The sequence below is a fragment of the Lactuca sativa genome, chromosome 7, assembly GCF_002870075.4.
Source record: "Lactuca sativa cultivar Salinas chromosome 7, Lsat_Salinas_v11, whole genome shotgun sequence".
Lineage (NCBI taxonomy): Eukaryota > Viridiplantae > Streptophyta > Magnoliopsida > Asterales > Asteraceae > Lactuca > Lactuca sativa.
In genome coordinates, this window is record NC_056629.2 from 24,966,715 (window position 1) to 24,982,312 (window position 15,598).

General features: G+C 34.6%; 1 protein-coding gene and 1 pseudogene across 1 annotated transcript; one reads left to right on the top strand and one right to left on the bottom strand.

Annotated features, from left to right (window-relative positions):
• Positions 1 to 4,545: 4,545 nt before the first annotated feature.
• Positions 4,546 to 7,944, bottom strand: LOC111906935 (G-type lectin S-receptor-like serine/threonine-protein kinase At1g61550). The gene is made up of 7 exons (XM_023902728.3): positions 6,495 to 7,944; positions 6,304 to 6,420; positions 5,996 to 6,186; positions 5,712 to 5,922; positions 5,388 to 5,625; positions 5,139 to 5,292; positions 4,546 to 5,053 (listed from the first exon to the last, which is right to left on the bottom strand). The coding sequence occupies exons 1-7, from the start codon at positions 7,789 to 7,791 to the stop codon at positions 4,757 to 4,759; spliced, it is 2,505 nt and encodes an 834-aa protein (XP_023758496.2). The 5' UTR covers positions 7,792 to 7,944; the 3' UTR covers positions 4,546 to 4,756.
• A 333-nt stretch (positions 7,945 to 8,277) lies between these two features.
• Positions 8,278 to 13,385, top strand: LOC111906926 (G-type lectin S-receptor-like serine/threonine-protein kinase At1g61550; annotated as a pseudogene).
• Positions 13,386 to 15,598: the final 2,213 nt, after the last annotated feature.

Genomic DNA, 15,598 nt, shown 5'->3' on the forward strand with positions numbered 1-15,598 from the left:
TTAAGTGGTGTATTTAATCCCTTCTCGAGTTTGTGTGCTGGATCTGGACCCAAAGAGGTCCAGAGACCTTAACCCTTGGAGCTTTATGAGTCATATGGGGAGTCTTGAGCTTGGAATGTCATTTTTGGGGCTAAATCACCATCTTGGACCACTTCTATGTTATATGTGTGTCAAGGTCCGAACTTTACGTGATTATCATGTTGGGGGAGGCCAGATCTATGATTGTATGGAACAGATCTGACCTTAGAAGTGGTTTTGAGTTTGTGCATGGCATGAACTCGTCGAGTCCGAAGAACAGACTCGGCGAGTAGTATAAAAGTTGCCCGTAATCACTCAGTGAGTGGACTTGTCGAGTTGAGGGAATGACTCGGTGAGTCAGGGAGAGTCAGGGGGGCTGAGTTCAAGTTGGAACTCGGCGAGTTGTTCTTGAGACTCGGCGAGTTGAGTCGTGGTGGCCCCGCGATTCATGCCAGGTGGAACTCGTCGAGTCAGGGAAGTACTCGGCGTGCCAAGTGAGGATCTAAGAGAGTCAGTGGACATGTGTAGACTCGCCGAGTCGCCCTAGTGCACTCGCCGAGTCGGGTCAAAGTTGACCGTTGACCTTGTTGACTTTTAGGGTTGAGTATAGTTGTATTTATGAGAGTATTACTTTATGTGATTAGGCGGAGGCTAGATCACACTTCTTCCGAGTCAGATATTTACCGAGACATCGAGGTGAGTCTTCTCACTATACGTTACCTAGAGTGGTATGTTGTGTGGACCAGAGGGTCTTATGTGCTATGTATGAGATTATGTGCTATGTGTTATGTGTATGTTGTATGATGTTATAGACCGGACCGAAGGGTCCAACGATACAGACTGGGCCGGAAGGCCCAACGAGCTATGACCGGACCAGAGGATCCAACGAGCTACGGGACTGGAGGGTTCCGCTGAGACACATTGACCGGAGGGTCGTATTATAGCCTCGAGTGGCGTATGTGTTGTATGCGGTATTTTGGGGAAATCACTAAGCATTTATGCTTACAGTTGTTTGTGTTATGTGTTTCAGGTACTAGTGATAAGCGCGGGAAGACGCCGACATGATTCGTACACACACGCATTGGAGTTTTTGTAGAGATTCTGGGGAGATACTTTGTGATAATAACATTTGATACAATGTGTTTGACTTTATTTATGAATGAATGAATGTTTTAAAAATGAAAAATTATTTTGAAAATTTGCGTCGTTACACACTAGGTGGAAAGTAAATATTGTTAGGTGAATTTCGTATTTCTTGATAAATTGAAGGTGGAAGGTGGAAAGTAAATATTGATCGGTTCTTTGGATTCATGAAAACGACGTCAAAAGAGCAACTCACATACAGAAGAAAAAAACAAAGTGTGATTCATGTTGGTTGTTGGCTTGTTGGTTTTTGAGTGTTTTCATCTCTTCAATCCAATCTGAATCAAGTGAGTTCAAACTTTAACCTAATTATTGGTTTATAATTTTTATATCTTCTGACTTTTGTGTGATCTATATAATATTTGATATAATGATTGTAAATAATTAGTCATTTTTTCACTTACTTATAGTTTTAAACACAATTTTTATATGGTAATTTTAAAAAACCTAATTTGTATCACCATTTAACCTTAAAAGTGATTATAAACGACCACCTTGGGTTTTTTACGCAAGTTATCATTCCTATGCAATTAATATGCCTCATCCTATAAACGACCACCTAGGGTTTTTTTATGCAAACTATCATTCCTATGCAATTAATACGCCTCATCCTATAAACGACCACCTTGGGGTTTTTTTACGCAAACTATCATTCCTATGCAATTAATATGCCTCATCCTATAACTAAACGATTAATGCGTCTTTTCATGTGTATGTATGTTCATGGAGTGGCAGCTGCAAAACAAAATATTTTAGAAAAAATGTATGAACCTGCGACATGGTGTTTTCTTAAGAGTTCTCTCCAATTTTCCCATTATTTACTTCATTACAACTGTTCTAATTGTTTTGTTTCATTTTAGTATATTACCTTATTCTTTTCATCATATAATTTAAGGGTTATAAAAGATAATTTTTGAATGTCATTTATATAAGTTTTTTTAGAAGTAATATTATAAATGATAAAAGAACTGTTATATGTAAAATATATAGTCAATTACTATGATTTTGTTAAATTTATGAAATTTTATAATTGATTGAACTTTGAATATAGGTTATGTGATACTAAATTCGAATGGGGTAGATTTATTGTGGAATACATATGAATGAGTTGATTTTTTTGTTTGTAAATTACATTTTTAATTTTTTTTATTAAAATGAAACGGTAGACCATTTTGACCAATTTATATGACCTGGTCATATAGTTGATCTAGTGCCCCCAACATAATTTTTTTTTCTAGATCCATCATTGCCTCCTCATTGTTATGATAAAAGTGATCAAACACAAAATATAACAAATTGAAACATAAATAAATCGAATTTATGTATCACAGATTACACAAATCAGAATACATACTTGAATGTTGATGTTTACAACAGAATTACAACCATGGAAATATGTAGATTGAGGCCTACAAGTTGTATTGTCCTAAGATAGAAATTGCCTTGGTATGAGTTTGTCTTGAGGATACAACAATCAATTCAAGAATATATCTTGAATATGTCGAAAATCACTGTGCTTCCATGTTATATGAAGAATGATTTTAAGAGAATGTGTGTGTGTGGTTCATTAGCCTCCAAATTCTATCAAACTCCAGGTATTTATAGGGTTCCAATGGTGGTTGTAAGCCACCAACCAAAAATAACTGCCATAAACTACCATGCAGTTAATTATTTATTAACAAAATAATTTCTAATTAAAAATTAATTTTAGATTTAGAATAATAAAAGTGTATTTTGTAGTCAAGAAGTGCCCAGGTGCCCTAATCTTTGACATTAATATATAATACTCTAGGGAGCCCTAATCTTTGACATTAATATATAATTATTCTAAGTCTTTTCTAGCCCTAAATAACTAAACCAGCACCACAACCCAAACCCAAGATGTTTAACCCATTAGTTGCTCTATTTAATTAAGGTGCTGTTTGTTTTTTTTTTTTCTAAAAAACCTCTTCTGACCTTTTATTGTTGCGTTGCTCAGCACACACGCATCACTTGGTCATTTGCAGCTGTTTGTTTTCAGAAAACTTCTGACTTAAAAACTGATGTGTGTGTGTTGCGTGTGCAGCACCAGACCATCTGTTTCAAACCTTACTTTAACTTACAGTTTGTAGACGTTAAAAAAAACAAACAGACTTTTTATTACATGCAGACTTCAAACATTATTGCTTCGAAAAAACAAACAACACCTAAATAAATTGGACAAGTCTTGTAAAGTGGTACAAGGTTTTCTGTTCTTCCTATGTGGGACAAATCCAACATGTGTTTTTTGTGTAGAACAAAGTTCCAACACTCATCTCATCACTTCCTTTCTCATCTAGGAAAGGATTACATATCACTACATCTCGCTTTTAATGCAAAAGCATCACATACTATACAAATGAAAAACATAATGGTAAGGGCCTAAGGGGAAATATGGTGAGGTTGTGCTATTTTCTCACAGTGTGGGCGAAAAAATAAGGGAGTGGCATTCACAACACCTGCCCGCAATACACATCAACACATCGCTGCGGCCTCTCAATGTGTTTTTCTAATATTTGTCCCAAATATATAAAAGATATATAACGTAAACATTGAGTAACTAGCCACCTAAGCGGCCCATTTTTTATTTTTGTCATGGGCTCATATTTGTTTGGTTCGGCCCCAACGGCCCTAATCATAAAGTGACACTAAATAAAAACAAAATAATACATAAACCAAACTGTAACATATTTGTGAGTTGATGATGACTTCTAATCACCACAAATTATTTGTGAGTTGTTTGACATTTTATATAACTCTTAGGGGGTGAACATAGCAATAACTCATATTTTAGGAGATTTATGTACGTATCAGCAAATTTGCCATCAACTATAAATGGCTTTCCTCAAGCTAATTGCTGTACATTTGCGTGGGAACGCCATTGCGGAGCCACGCTTCAAATAGTTAGAGGTGAATTTTCACAGATTTTGTTTAGATTAGGATCTCATGCTTAATTTCCACACTAATATAGTAAGATTTATGAACTTCCGTGTTTTGTTGCAGTAAATCAACGTTAGGGTTTATAATTGCGTTTGAATTTTACGGGGTTTGATATCATATCATTCATGTTGGTGTATAAGTAATTCGGAATGGATCTAATATTTCATAGAAATTCAAATTTGTTGAAAATTTGCAGAAATCTTGTCTGTTACTCTGTATATTACCGGATTATATATCATTCATGTTCATCGTGAAATAATCTGGAACGTTTCTCCTTTACAATAGAGATTTCCATTTACTACAAATTTTATTGAAATCATGCTTGTTACACTTTTTATTATGCTATACACGATCTCATGCTTTAATTATACAATAATTTTGTAAATTATGTGTAGTACTTTGTCATTTGGTTACAGAGAACTAATGTTAGGGTTTATAATTTCATTCACATTCAATGTCTTAAATGCCATTCATGCCTGATTAACCAATAATCTTGTACGTTCCTAATTTTACATAGAGAATCAAATCTATTGCTGAATTTATCGAAATTATGCTTGTTACACCGTTCTTCACAACATATAGTCACAAAATTGAAATCATACCTGAAGTTATCAATTTCTTGTGCCACTTTATCTAATTATCGCCCTTCCATGATGGATAGAGTGACTGCATTTCTAGAACACATGTTTTTGAGTTCCTCACCAATGCCATTGATACTAGACAACCTTTGTAAAGTAAACAATGGCACTTTTGGCTCTGGAAGATGAGTTTCACTGCATAACATAGACACTGCTTCTGTCATTGTTGGCCTATCTTCAGCTAAATCCTGAACACAAAGAAGCCCCACGTGTATGCATCTCAAACCCTCTGTTGACTCTACCAATGCTTCATCCATCAATTCTATTCCTCTCCCTTCATTCCATGACTTCCATGCCTGAAGAAATTATGTCAAACCATAAAAAACGTTTCATGTAAATTAGATGAAGTTATGTGGTATGTTAATATGTTTTTATACTTACGTGTCCGAGTGGATAGATATAGATTTGTTCGTGATGTATGAATTCGGTATTCCTTTTACCACTTATAATCTCCAATAACATTACACCATAGCTAAATACGTCCGATTTCTCTGAAAATACTCCTCTCATTGCGTATTCAGGAGACATGTAGCCACTGCATTTCATTATAAAAAAAAAGTCTAAAGTTAGAGTATTCTCAATTTCTCATGCAAGAATCATAATTCTACATGGGAAATGAACGATTCTCACTATGTTCCAACAATCCTGCGAGTGTTTGCTAGCTCTTGTGTCATTTGAAAAGTGCGTGCCAATCCAAAGTCTGATATCTTGGGATTCATTTTGTCATCTAGTAGAATATTGCTACATTTCAAATCCCTGTGTATGATCCTTAAACTAGAATCCCGATGGAGATAAATAAGTCCACGACCAATTCCCTGAATGATGTTGAAACGAGTCGCCCAATCGAGTTGCATACGTTTCTTTGGATCTATTTTTGACAATAATATAAGTTATTTCTAAATGATGATGATTTTACAAGTGAAAATGAAAAGTGATCAATCGATTCAAACTCACCAAATAGAAACGTGTCCAAGCTTTTGTTTATCATGTACTCATAAATCAATAATCTCTCTTTCCCTTCAAAACAGCAACCCAAAAGTTTAACAAGATTCCTGTGTTGGAGCTTAGAAATCAACATGATTTCATTCTTAAACTCTTCAATCCCTTGCCCAGAGTGACCTGATAGTCTTTTCACTGCTATTTTCTGTCCATCATCTAACATTCCCTATTTCAAACATTTATTTTAACTCCTTGGAAAATATATAACAGAAGGAAGTTTGTGAATACAAGATTATTACCTTATAAACTGCACCAAATCCTCCTTCACCAAGTTTATTTCTGTAGCTAAAGTTGTCAGTGGCAGTTATAATTTGTTCAAACTTATATATAGGTAATTCAAATGACTCATTGCTAAAATCATCTTCTTTAAATGTATCCTTCAAAACAATACCATCCTCTGAACTTAAGTGATGTAACTTTGTTTTTTTTCCTACAAAGATAAATTTTTGACACACAAGGATCAGTTATTGATGTAAAGATGAGATATATCTAAAGTTAGCCCATTATAGTAAGAGTATTTGGATGATTATAAGACGTATCTTTTTACCTTTCTTATATGTCCTCCACCTGTATAAACAAAACACAAAGCCACCTAAAGTGACTACACCACCTATAACTGTGAGACTGATGGCAACTGCTACTGCTGCTCGGTTTGTTTCTTCACCTATAAACATGTGTTAATAGCCTTATAAAGAAGTAAAAAAAAAAAATCTACAAAAATCAAGAATTTGAATTTACTTGATTCCTCAAAGGCAAGGCGCAAGAAAAGATTCTCCCCACCAAATGAAAACTGCTCGATATCAATAAGGTCTTGTTCCCAAATCATGCAGTTTATCCCTTCCACAAAGGCATACGCTTTACAAGAACAGTTACCCAAACACAAGCTCTTGCAATCATCCGTATCCATGTAAGGAAAGTATTGATAATAATCTGGGAGCTTAATCCCACTTATCACCTGAAACTTATCAGGTTTACCTTTTCCAGAAGCCAAACTACTTTCATTCTTCTCACACAAAAGCTCATTTCCCCTCACACAACCCCTTGTCCAATTACTCTTACTCCATTCATCATTCGACTTTGGTACAAACCCTTTTAAGCACTCACAAATACGAGACTTATTTGTACAAATTGAAAAAGCACCACAAACTCCATAAACATCACAAGGATTTGCAGGTGCTTCCCAACTATATTCCCATATGTTACGAACATCATCCAAGTAATTCAACTCCAACACACCATCATGTCTCAAATAAAGCCATCTAATATCAGATGAGCTATAAATGTTAATAGTAAGGTAAGCTCCTCCTTGTGAATTCTCAGGCATAAGAGTCATTAGATTTGAGTAGCCAGCCTCTTGCTCTGGTATCCCGATAAACTTTCCTCCATCCCATGGCCCACTTCTCCAATACGGTTTTACACCACGCCATGTGAAAGCTTGTGGTGGTTGTTCTCCCGAAAGCCCAAGAAAAAAATCTCCAAGTGTTGGATCATTGTCACTTTTCCATGATGTTAATAGATATTTTCCTTGTGTTTTTCCATTTGTTCCAAGTTTCATTCCTGGTAATATAGTGTTACAAGGATAGTCAAAGCTTTCCCATAAAGTCAACCCTGAGATTGTATCATTAAGAGTAAAATCTCCTGCGTCTGTAAGCTTTGCGATTGTTTCGTTTGACTGGACTTTTATGCTTGTTGACCAAACAGTCTTTTGGTCATCATCTAGGATTCTTAGGTTCCCATTGTTGCCAATTGTGAGGGTGGAATTGGTGTTGGAAACTGAGATTGGATTTTGTCTGTTTGCAACCCATATAAATTTTCTTGGAAGAATATTTTTGAACCATATACCGAGATATCGGTTAGTGGAATTACCTGGAGTGAAGAACCCTAGCTCAAAGATTCGATTGGGAGAGACAAGAGTATTTTGTAACAAGATCGGATTATCTTTGGTCAATGTATCAGTTGACTTGCAGTGTTGTAGTGAAATAAGCAGGATGTACATACATAAACGGTTTGCAGCAATATCTCTTCTAATACTCATTGTATACCTATTGGTTTTTAAAGACACTACCTTCTGAAGTTTAAGTTTTTAGAATTTGGAAAGTTCACAATCTATGGATCCTTTCAGTTTAGCATGATAATCAAATTTCAATCTATGAACAAGTCGTTCTTCGGTAGTATAATTTAGAAAATGACTTTTCCACCGGTGCTATTTTCTTATTATCTTATAAACTCTGACTTTTCTTATCAAATTTCCTAGAACTTACATATATAGTAATATCATCCTTTTTTTAAAGAACTAGAGACTAACATCCTGATCAGTGATAGCTATAGTTTATCTATTATATTCTAGGGGTCAATATCACATAAAGTCAACATGATGAAATTATAATTTAAAAAACAGTTGATGACAGTTTGGCTAGGTACTCATTTCCTACATGACTTAAACAAATAGAATTAGGTAGCTTCCCAAAAACTTGTGTTTCTTGTGTTCAGTAGTCAATGCATGACTTAATAGTAATAAGATCTTGTTGACCCTTTCCTTCCTACGAATCCTTAATTTTAAGATCTTAATGTACGTTGTATATATTTTTGTATGCAGGTTGCTCTTCACAAGGTATGGATTATCTGCCATGCTTGTTAAGAACCAGTATAGATTTGGTTCTGTTTTGAACTAAACTAGTTGGATTCATGGTTGAAGATTGGTCCTTATTGATGAGGTAATCGTTTTATATTACTATTCTGTTAATCTAAAGCTATATCAAGTAGAACATGTGAGCATAAGAATTGTGAATTTATAGCATCGTAACGTATCTCTGTTTGCAAACTGCATTCTCATAATTCACTACCAGAAAGATTCTTATACCCTCTAAATTATTGTAGTAGGTGTTTTTAAGTAGTTATTTTGATACAGAAAAATATAGATATAGATCCTATGTTGGTCATACCCATACATTATTAAGGGAAAGTTCAGTCTTCTGTTGTGCTCTCGTTGATACTTTGAATTCTGGCATTGGTATTTGTGATTGATTACTTCTAATTTTTCTGAATTTGTTGTGTTTGATGGCGTACTAGTATTCAGTCATCTAGCATGTTGTGATGGGGAACTCCTTTGCAAAGTGGACAACAAAAGTATAAATGTAAAATTTCAATCCAAACAACTATGTATGGAGGAGGCGAGCAAAAATAAAGTTTGAAAGTGTATCTTGCTTTGTACGATATCATAAATGACAATTAATTAACCTAGCGAAACGACATGAATGCTTAACGATTCAGATTCAGAAGTTGCCTCTTAATAAAACCATTAAGAGGGTTACCAAACAGCCTTAACAAGATTGCCTACTCACTAACACTAACCTCCGATTTATACTTCAACTAAAGCAACTTAACTGATGTAACTATAAAAAATTATAAACCCCCTAATAACATAACAGAAACACCTAATTAGTCATAATAGAAAGTCGCCTAAACAACTCTTCGTTTTCTGTTTTGGTGGAAGTGGGGAAGGAATGGAATGGTTCATTCAATTAATGACTAAAAAAGTTGCTTGGAATCAGACTAACGATGAATGAAATGGAATGGAATGTCCTATATTCGTTCAGGAATGTGCAATGGGATGAAAATTGCATGATAACCAATTTTTATTTTGTCATTTTAAAGAAACTGATCTTTTTTTTTTTCTTTTTCTTTCTTACATTTCACGATTTTAATTAAATTACATTTTCTTTGATGATGAGCACAACTGATACTAATGTGACTAACCTACATTAATACAAGAGTTAGTGCCTTGCAACATGTAATATCTTATGCTATGATTTATGATTTTAACCAATAAATTCAAGATCAATACCAGGGAGAGGATCAAAACAATGTTTACTTTCATCATGTTGACTTTATGTGGTTTTGACTGGATCTATGATTAATTGTACTACTAACCCTCAGTACAATATCACTTTTTTTATATAGTGGTTGACATTAAAGTAGATAAAGTATATCTATCAGGATATTAGTCGTGAGTTCATTAAAGAAGCCACCATGTCATATTGTGAAAAATCACATTTTGATCAGAAAAAAGTCAAGTAACTTTATGTATGTAAGGGACGAAAAATGCAACAAAATCAAACCACAGGGATGAAAAACGCAACAAAATCAAACCATAGGAAAGACTTGGCTTTAGATTAAATGTGATCATCATACTAAACTGATAGAGTGTGAATTTTCCAAATTCTAAACGCTTAATCTGCAAAAGGATATGGCTATTAGAAGAGCCACTTTTGTAAACTTTTTATGCATGACATGCATGTATATCCTGGTTATTTCACTACAACACTGCAAGTCAACTGATATATTAACTAAAGATAGTCCAATCTCATTAGAGCAGACTCTTGTCTCTTCCAATCAAGTCTTTGAGCTAGGGTTCTTCAGTCCAGGTAATTCCAGTAACTTATATCTTGGTATATGGTTCAAAAACGTCCTCCAAAAAAATTTATATGGATTGCAAACAGACAAAATCCACTCTCAGTTTCCGACACTAACTCCACCCTAACAATCGACAACAATGGGAACCTGAGAATCCTAGATGGTGAACAAAACACCGTGTGGTCAACAAGCATACGTTTCCAGTCAAACAAAACAACCGCAAAGCTTACAGACGCAGGATGTTTTGCTCTTAACGATACCATCTCAGGGTTGACTTTGTGGGCGAGTTTTGACTATCCTGGTAATACTCTGTTACCAGTCATGAAGCTTGGAACATCTGGAAAAGATCTAATGACATCATGGAAGAGTGAAAACGATCCAAATCCTGGAGATTTTGTTGTTGGACTTTCAGAAGATCAACCACCACAAGCTTTCATATGGCGTGGTTCAAAGGCGTATTGGAGAGGTGGGCCCTGGGATGGAGGGAAGTTTATAGGTATACCAGAGCAGGAGACTAGGTACCCAAATCAAATGACTATCATGCCTGAGAACTCACAAGGAGGAGCTTTCCTCACCATTAACAATTATAACTCATCTGATATTAGATGGCTTTATTTAAGACATGATGGTGTGTTACAGTATAATTACATAGATGATGTTCATAACGTTTGGGATTTTACTTGGGAAGCACCAGCGAATCCTTGTGATGTTTATGGAGTTTGTGGTGTTTTTTCTATTTGTACAGACAAAAAGTTTCCTATTTGTGATTGCTTAAGAGGGTTTCTACCATGGTCGGATGATGAATGGAGGAAAAGTAACTGGACAAGGGGTTGTGTGAGGCGAAATGAACTTTTATGTGAGAAGAATGAAAGTAAGAGTGAACCAGATAGATTTCAGGTAATAAAAGGGATTAAACTTCCGGATTATCATGAATACTTTCCATACATGGATAGTGAAGAATGTGGAAGCTGGTGTTTGGGTAACTGCTCTTGTAAGGCGTATACATTTGTGGAAGGAATTCACTGTATGATTTGGACAAAAGACCTCATTGATATCCAACAGTTTTCATTTTGGGGGGAGGATCTTTTCTTGCGCCTTGCTTTTGAGGAATCAGGTAAATGAAAATTCTTGTTTAGATCATAATTATAGACAGTTTAATTTTCATAAGGCTAACACAAGTTTATAGGTGAAGATACAAAAGGAGCAGCAGTTGCTATAAGTCTCACAGCCATAGGTGGTTTGCTCTTCTTAGGTGGCTTCGTTTTTTGTTTATACAAGTGTAGGACATATAAGAAAGGTAAGAAAATATGTCTTATAATCATCCAAATTACTCTTCATCATCCATATGTGTAAAAAATGTATCTTAATTTGTAGGAAAGAAAACGAAGTTGAATCACTTCAATTCGGAGGATCGAATTGTTTTGGGGGACAGACAAGAAGAAGATGATCTTAACAAGGAGTCATTTGAATTGCCTATATATAAGTTTGAACAAATTATAACTGCCACTGACAACTTTAGCTACAGAAATAAACTTGGTGAAGGAGGATTTGGTGCAGTTTATAAGGTAAGAATCTAGTATTTACAAACTTCTTAATTTCTATTACATATATTCCAAGAAGCTAATATAAAAATTTAAAATAGGGAATGTTAGATGATGGACAGCAGATAGCAGTGAAAAGGCTGTCAGGTCACTCTGGACAAGGAATTGAAGAGTTTAAGAATGAAATCATGTTGATTTCTAAGCTCCAACACAGGAATCTTGTTAAACTTTTGGGTTGCTGCTTTGAAGGGAGAGAGAGATTGTTGATTTATGAGTACATGATAAACAAAAGCTTAGACACCTTTCTATTTGGTGAGTTTGAATTGATCAATACTTTTCATTTTCACTTGTAAAATCGTCATAATTTAGAAATAACTTATATTATTGTTTGAAATAGATCCAAAGAAACGTATGCAACTTGATTGGGCGACTCGTTTCAACATCATTCAGGGAATTGGTCGTGGACTTATTTATCTCCATCGGGATTCTAGTTTAAGGATCATACACAGGGATTTAAAATGTAGCAATATTCTACTTGATGCCAAAATGAATCCCAAGATATCAGACTTTGGATTGGCACGTACTTTTCAAATGACACAAGAGCTAGCAAACACTCGTAGGATTGTTGGAACATAGTGAGAATCATTCATTTCCCATGTACATTTCTGATTCTTGCATGAGAATACTCTAACTTTAGATTTTTTTTATAATGAAATGCATGCAGTGGCTATATGTCTCCTGAATACGCAATGAGAGGAGTATTTTCAGAGAAATCGGATGTATTTAGCTATGGTGTAATGCTATTGGAGATTATAAGTGGTAAAAGGAATACTGAATTCATACATCACGAACAAATATATCCACTCGCACGCGTAAGTATAAAATTCCACATACAAAACCATACCACATAACTTCTCCCATTTACATATAACAGAAGACATCCTGTTAAATGTGACTTGAGAGTTGTAGATGGGCCAGCTGGCCCGGTTATATTTGGGGTTTATGTTTGTACTTTAACTATATATAACGACTCTAGGGTTTTATTTATATTATAATATCGGTTTCAAGCTAGTGAATAAGAATACTATTTTTTGTGTGTTGATCGAACCACGTTAAATACTGTATGTTTGTGTATGTGTGTGTGTGTGTGATTATTCTCGTTTATTCCTGACACATACATTTCAGGCATGGAAGTCATGGAATGAAGGGCTAGGAGTAGAATTGATGGATGAGACATTAGGAGAGTCAAGTTGTGTGTCACAGGGTTTGAGAAGCATACACGTGGGACTTCTTTGTGTTCAGGATATTGCTGAGGATAGGCCAACAATGTCAGAAGCAGTGTCTATGTTATGCAGTGAAACTCATCTCCCAGAGCCAAAAATGCCATTATTTACTTTACAAAGGTTGTCTAGTATCAATGGCATTGGAGAGGAATTCAAAAACATGTGTTCTAGAAATACAGTCAGTCTATCCATGATGGAAGGGCGATAGCAAGTAATTGAGATAACACATCTATTTGTTATATATGTATGATTTGTAATTAGGTGACTTGGCTCCCAATCAAAACTAATATATTATATATATGTTGTGATCTTGGTAACAGTTTTTTGTAATACACATTTGTATGTGTAAGATATATGTGGAGTCCAAGATTGTCTCTTTAAAAAACCTTGTAGAGAGATTGAGAGAGAAGAGGTGAGACTCCAACATACAAAGACATAAGAGACTCTGTCATACCGATGTGATGTGAGATAGATACACTAACAGCATGTTGACATAAAAGTCTCCCTTCAAATAACTTAAACGTGAAAGCACAATTTTCAAAAGAAGTGAGCCCATGTCAACAATCACCAACGATTTGGTAGGAGCTAAGAACCTAATAATAAACAGTATAGCAAGCATAATTACGATAAAATCAACAATATATTTGATTCTTCATGTAAAATGAGGAAAAAAAAAACTAATATTAGATTTAGCCAAACAAATAGCACAGAACTCTATAGCATACAATATTTGTTTGTAATTTCAGCATCAGACCACTATCCTCGTAATAGACAAAGTGACAACTAACAAGCATTATCTCTGGAAAATTTTCTTTTGGATCTCTATGAAAAATTGGAACCATCCTAGATTACTAATTTACTTCTACTCACTTGAATGATATCTAACCCTGTAAAATTTGAACACGATTATAAACCCCCACGTTAATTACTGTAAAAAAAAAAAAAAAAAAAAAAAAAAAAAAAAAAAAAAAAAAAAAAAAAAAAAAAACAGGGAACTGCATAACTCTATTATATTGTAAAAATAGTTTTTTGTCCTACGACCAAAGTTGATAAAACATACACATTTGAGGGACCATTTCACCACCATCTTCATCCTCCCACCACCATCCTCCACCACGGCCTCCGTACACCATCTTCATCCTCTCACCACCATCTTTCATCCACCATTTTCACACTCCCACCACTACCTCCGTCCAGTGGCGAATCTAGGACTTGAACTAACGGGTGTCCAACTCAAATAGAGTGACAAAAAAAATTGAAAAAAATATATAATTTATCAGGTCCGGTTGTCGATAATACCTTAGTCAAATTTAGTACGAACATATTACCAAATATCAAAGTTAATTTATAAAAAAATACTGGTAACAATTATTAACTATATACAAACATTTGTATTAAATAAAAAAAAAAAAACTAATGGACTAACATCACATTTAAAATATTCTATGTTTTTAAATTATGTATTAATACTCATATTTGATATAAGTTATTAACATTAATTAACATAACCTCTTATTTCGAATATGTCAATGAGTTGAGATTACTTAACATTTATGATAGATAATTTGGTTTATACTTAAATTTGGTTTCAGTTTAAATCTTTATATTTTTTACATCAAAAACTTTTAAATAATCTAATAAAAATATGGGAAATAGTAAAATAATAGGAAATATTAAACCCTACAGTAAAAATATAGTACCTTAATCAATTTTCGGACAACATACTTTTTCTTACAGTTTCCAATTTACAAAAAATACTTTTCAAATCTTGTTCACTCCTCACTCAAAATCCACCTGTAAGATTTTCAAGACAAGAATACTACTCCATGATTCTGTAGAACAAGCACCACTGACCGACGAGGTAGAGAAGGGTGTTGAAGCATACGTCAGTAGACGAAGGAGACTATAGAGAGGTAAATAGGGCAACGACAGGATGTGACGGCGGCCGCCAGAGAGCAAAATAGAGGTTGATTGGTTGATTGTGGAGGTTAAGGACGGCGGCCAGTGGTGGTGTACGATCTGGGAAACTCGATTTATATGAAAAATTAGTGATTTAGTGAAATCATTCGGTTGTTTGGTTGTTATTTATAATTTTCCTATTTTTTCTCACTTTACATTTCCTATTTTTCTCATCGTTTCCATGTGATAAATTTTTATAATATATTACTATTATATATGGATTATTGATTATTGATTTGGTTTGGTTATAAATTTCATGGGTGACATTCTAAAATATTAAAGGGCGTTCTTGAAGAAAGTCTTATATACCGTCTAAATAAATTTTGAAAGTAAGGGGTGTCCAAGGACACCCTTTGAATGTATGTAGCGTCGCCCCTGCCTCCGTCCACATCCACCATCTCCATCCTACCTCCATCGTCACCTCCATCCACCATCACCACCGTTCATCTGAAAAATCAAAGTTCTAAGTAAATTTGTAAAGTTCCAAAATTCACATTTTTAAAATTAGGTAAACGTCCCAATACTTGTTTCCAAAACACATAAGTAATAATTTGTTTAAGCTAACAAACCATGATCCAAAACATCAGAGTAATAAAAGATAGTAAAATCATAAAATGCGGAAGTCTCCAAATCACGACCATGGATA

What these genes read in the sequence shown, in the direction of transcription:
- LOC111906935 (XM_023902728.3), bottom strand. Translation starts at nt 7,791, where the DNA reads ATGAGTATTAGAAGAGATATTGCTGCAAACCGTTTATGTATGTACATC. An exon ending in GTGGAGGACATATAAGAAAG is followed by an intron (nt 6,187 to 6,303) that starts GTAAAAAGATAC and finishes TTATCTTTGTAG; the next exon opens with GAAAAAAAACAAAGTTACAT. An exon ending in GATTTGGTGCAGTTTATAAG is followed by an intron (nt 5,923 to 5,995) that starts GTAATAATCTTG and finishes TGTTTGAAATAG; the next exon opens with GGAATGTTAGATGATGGACA.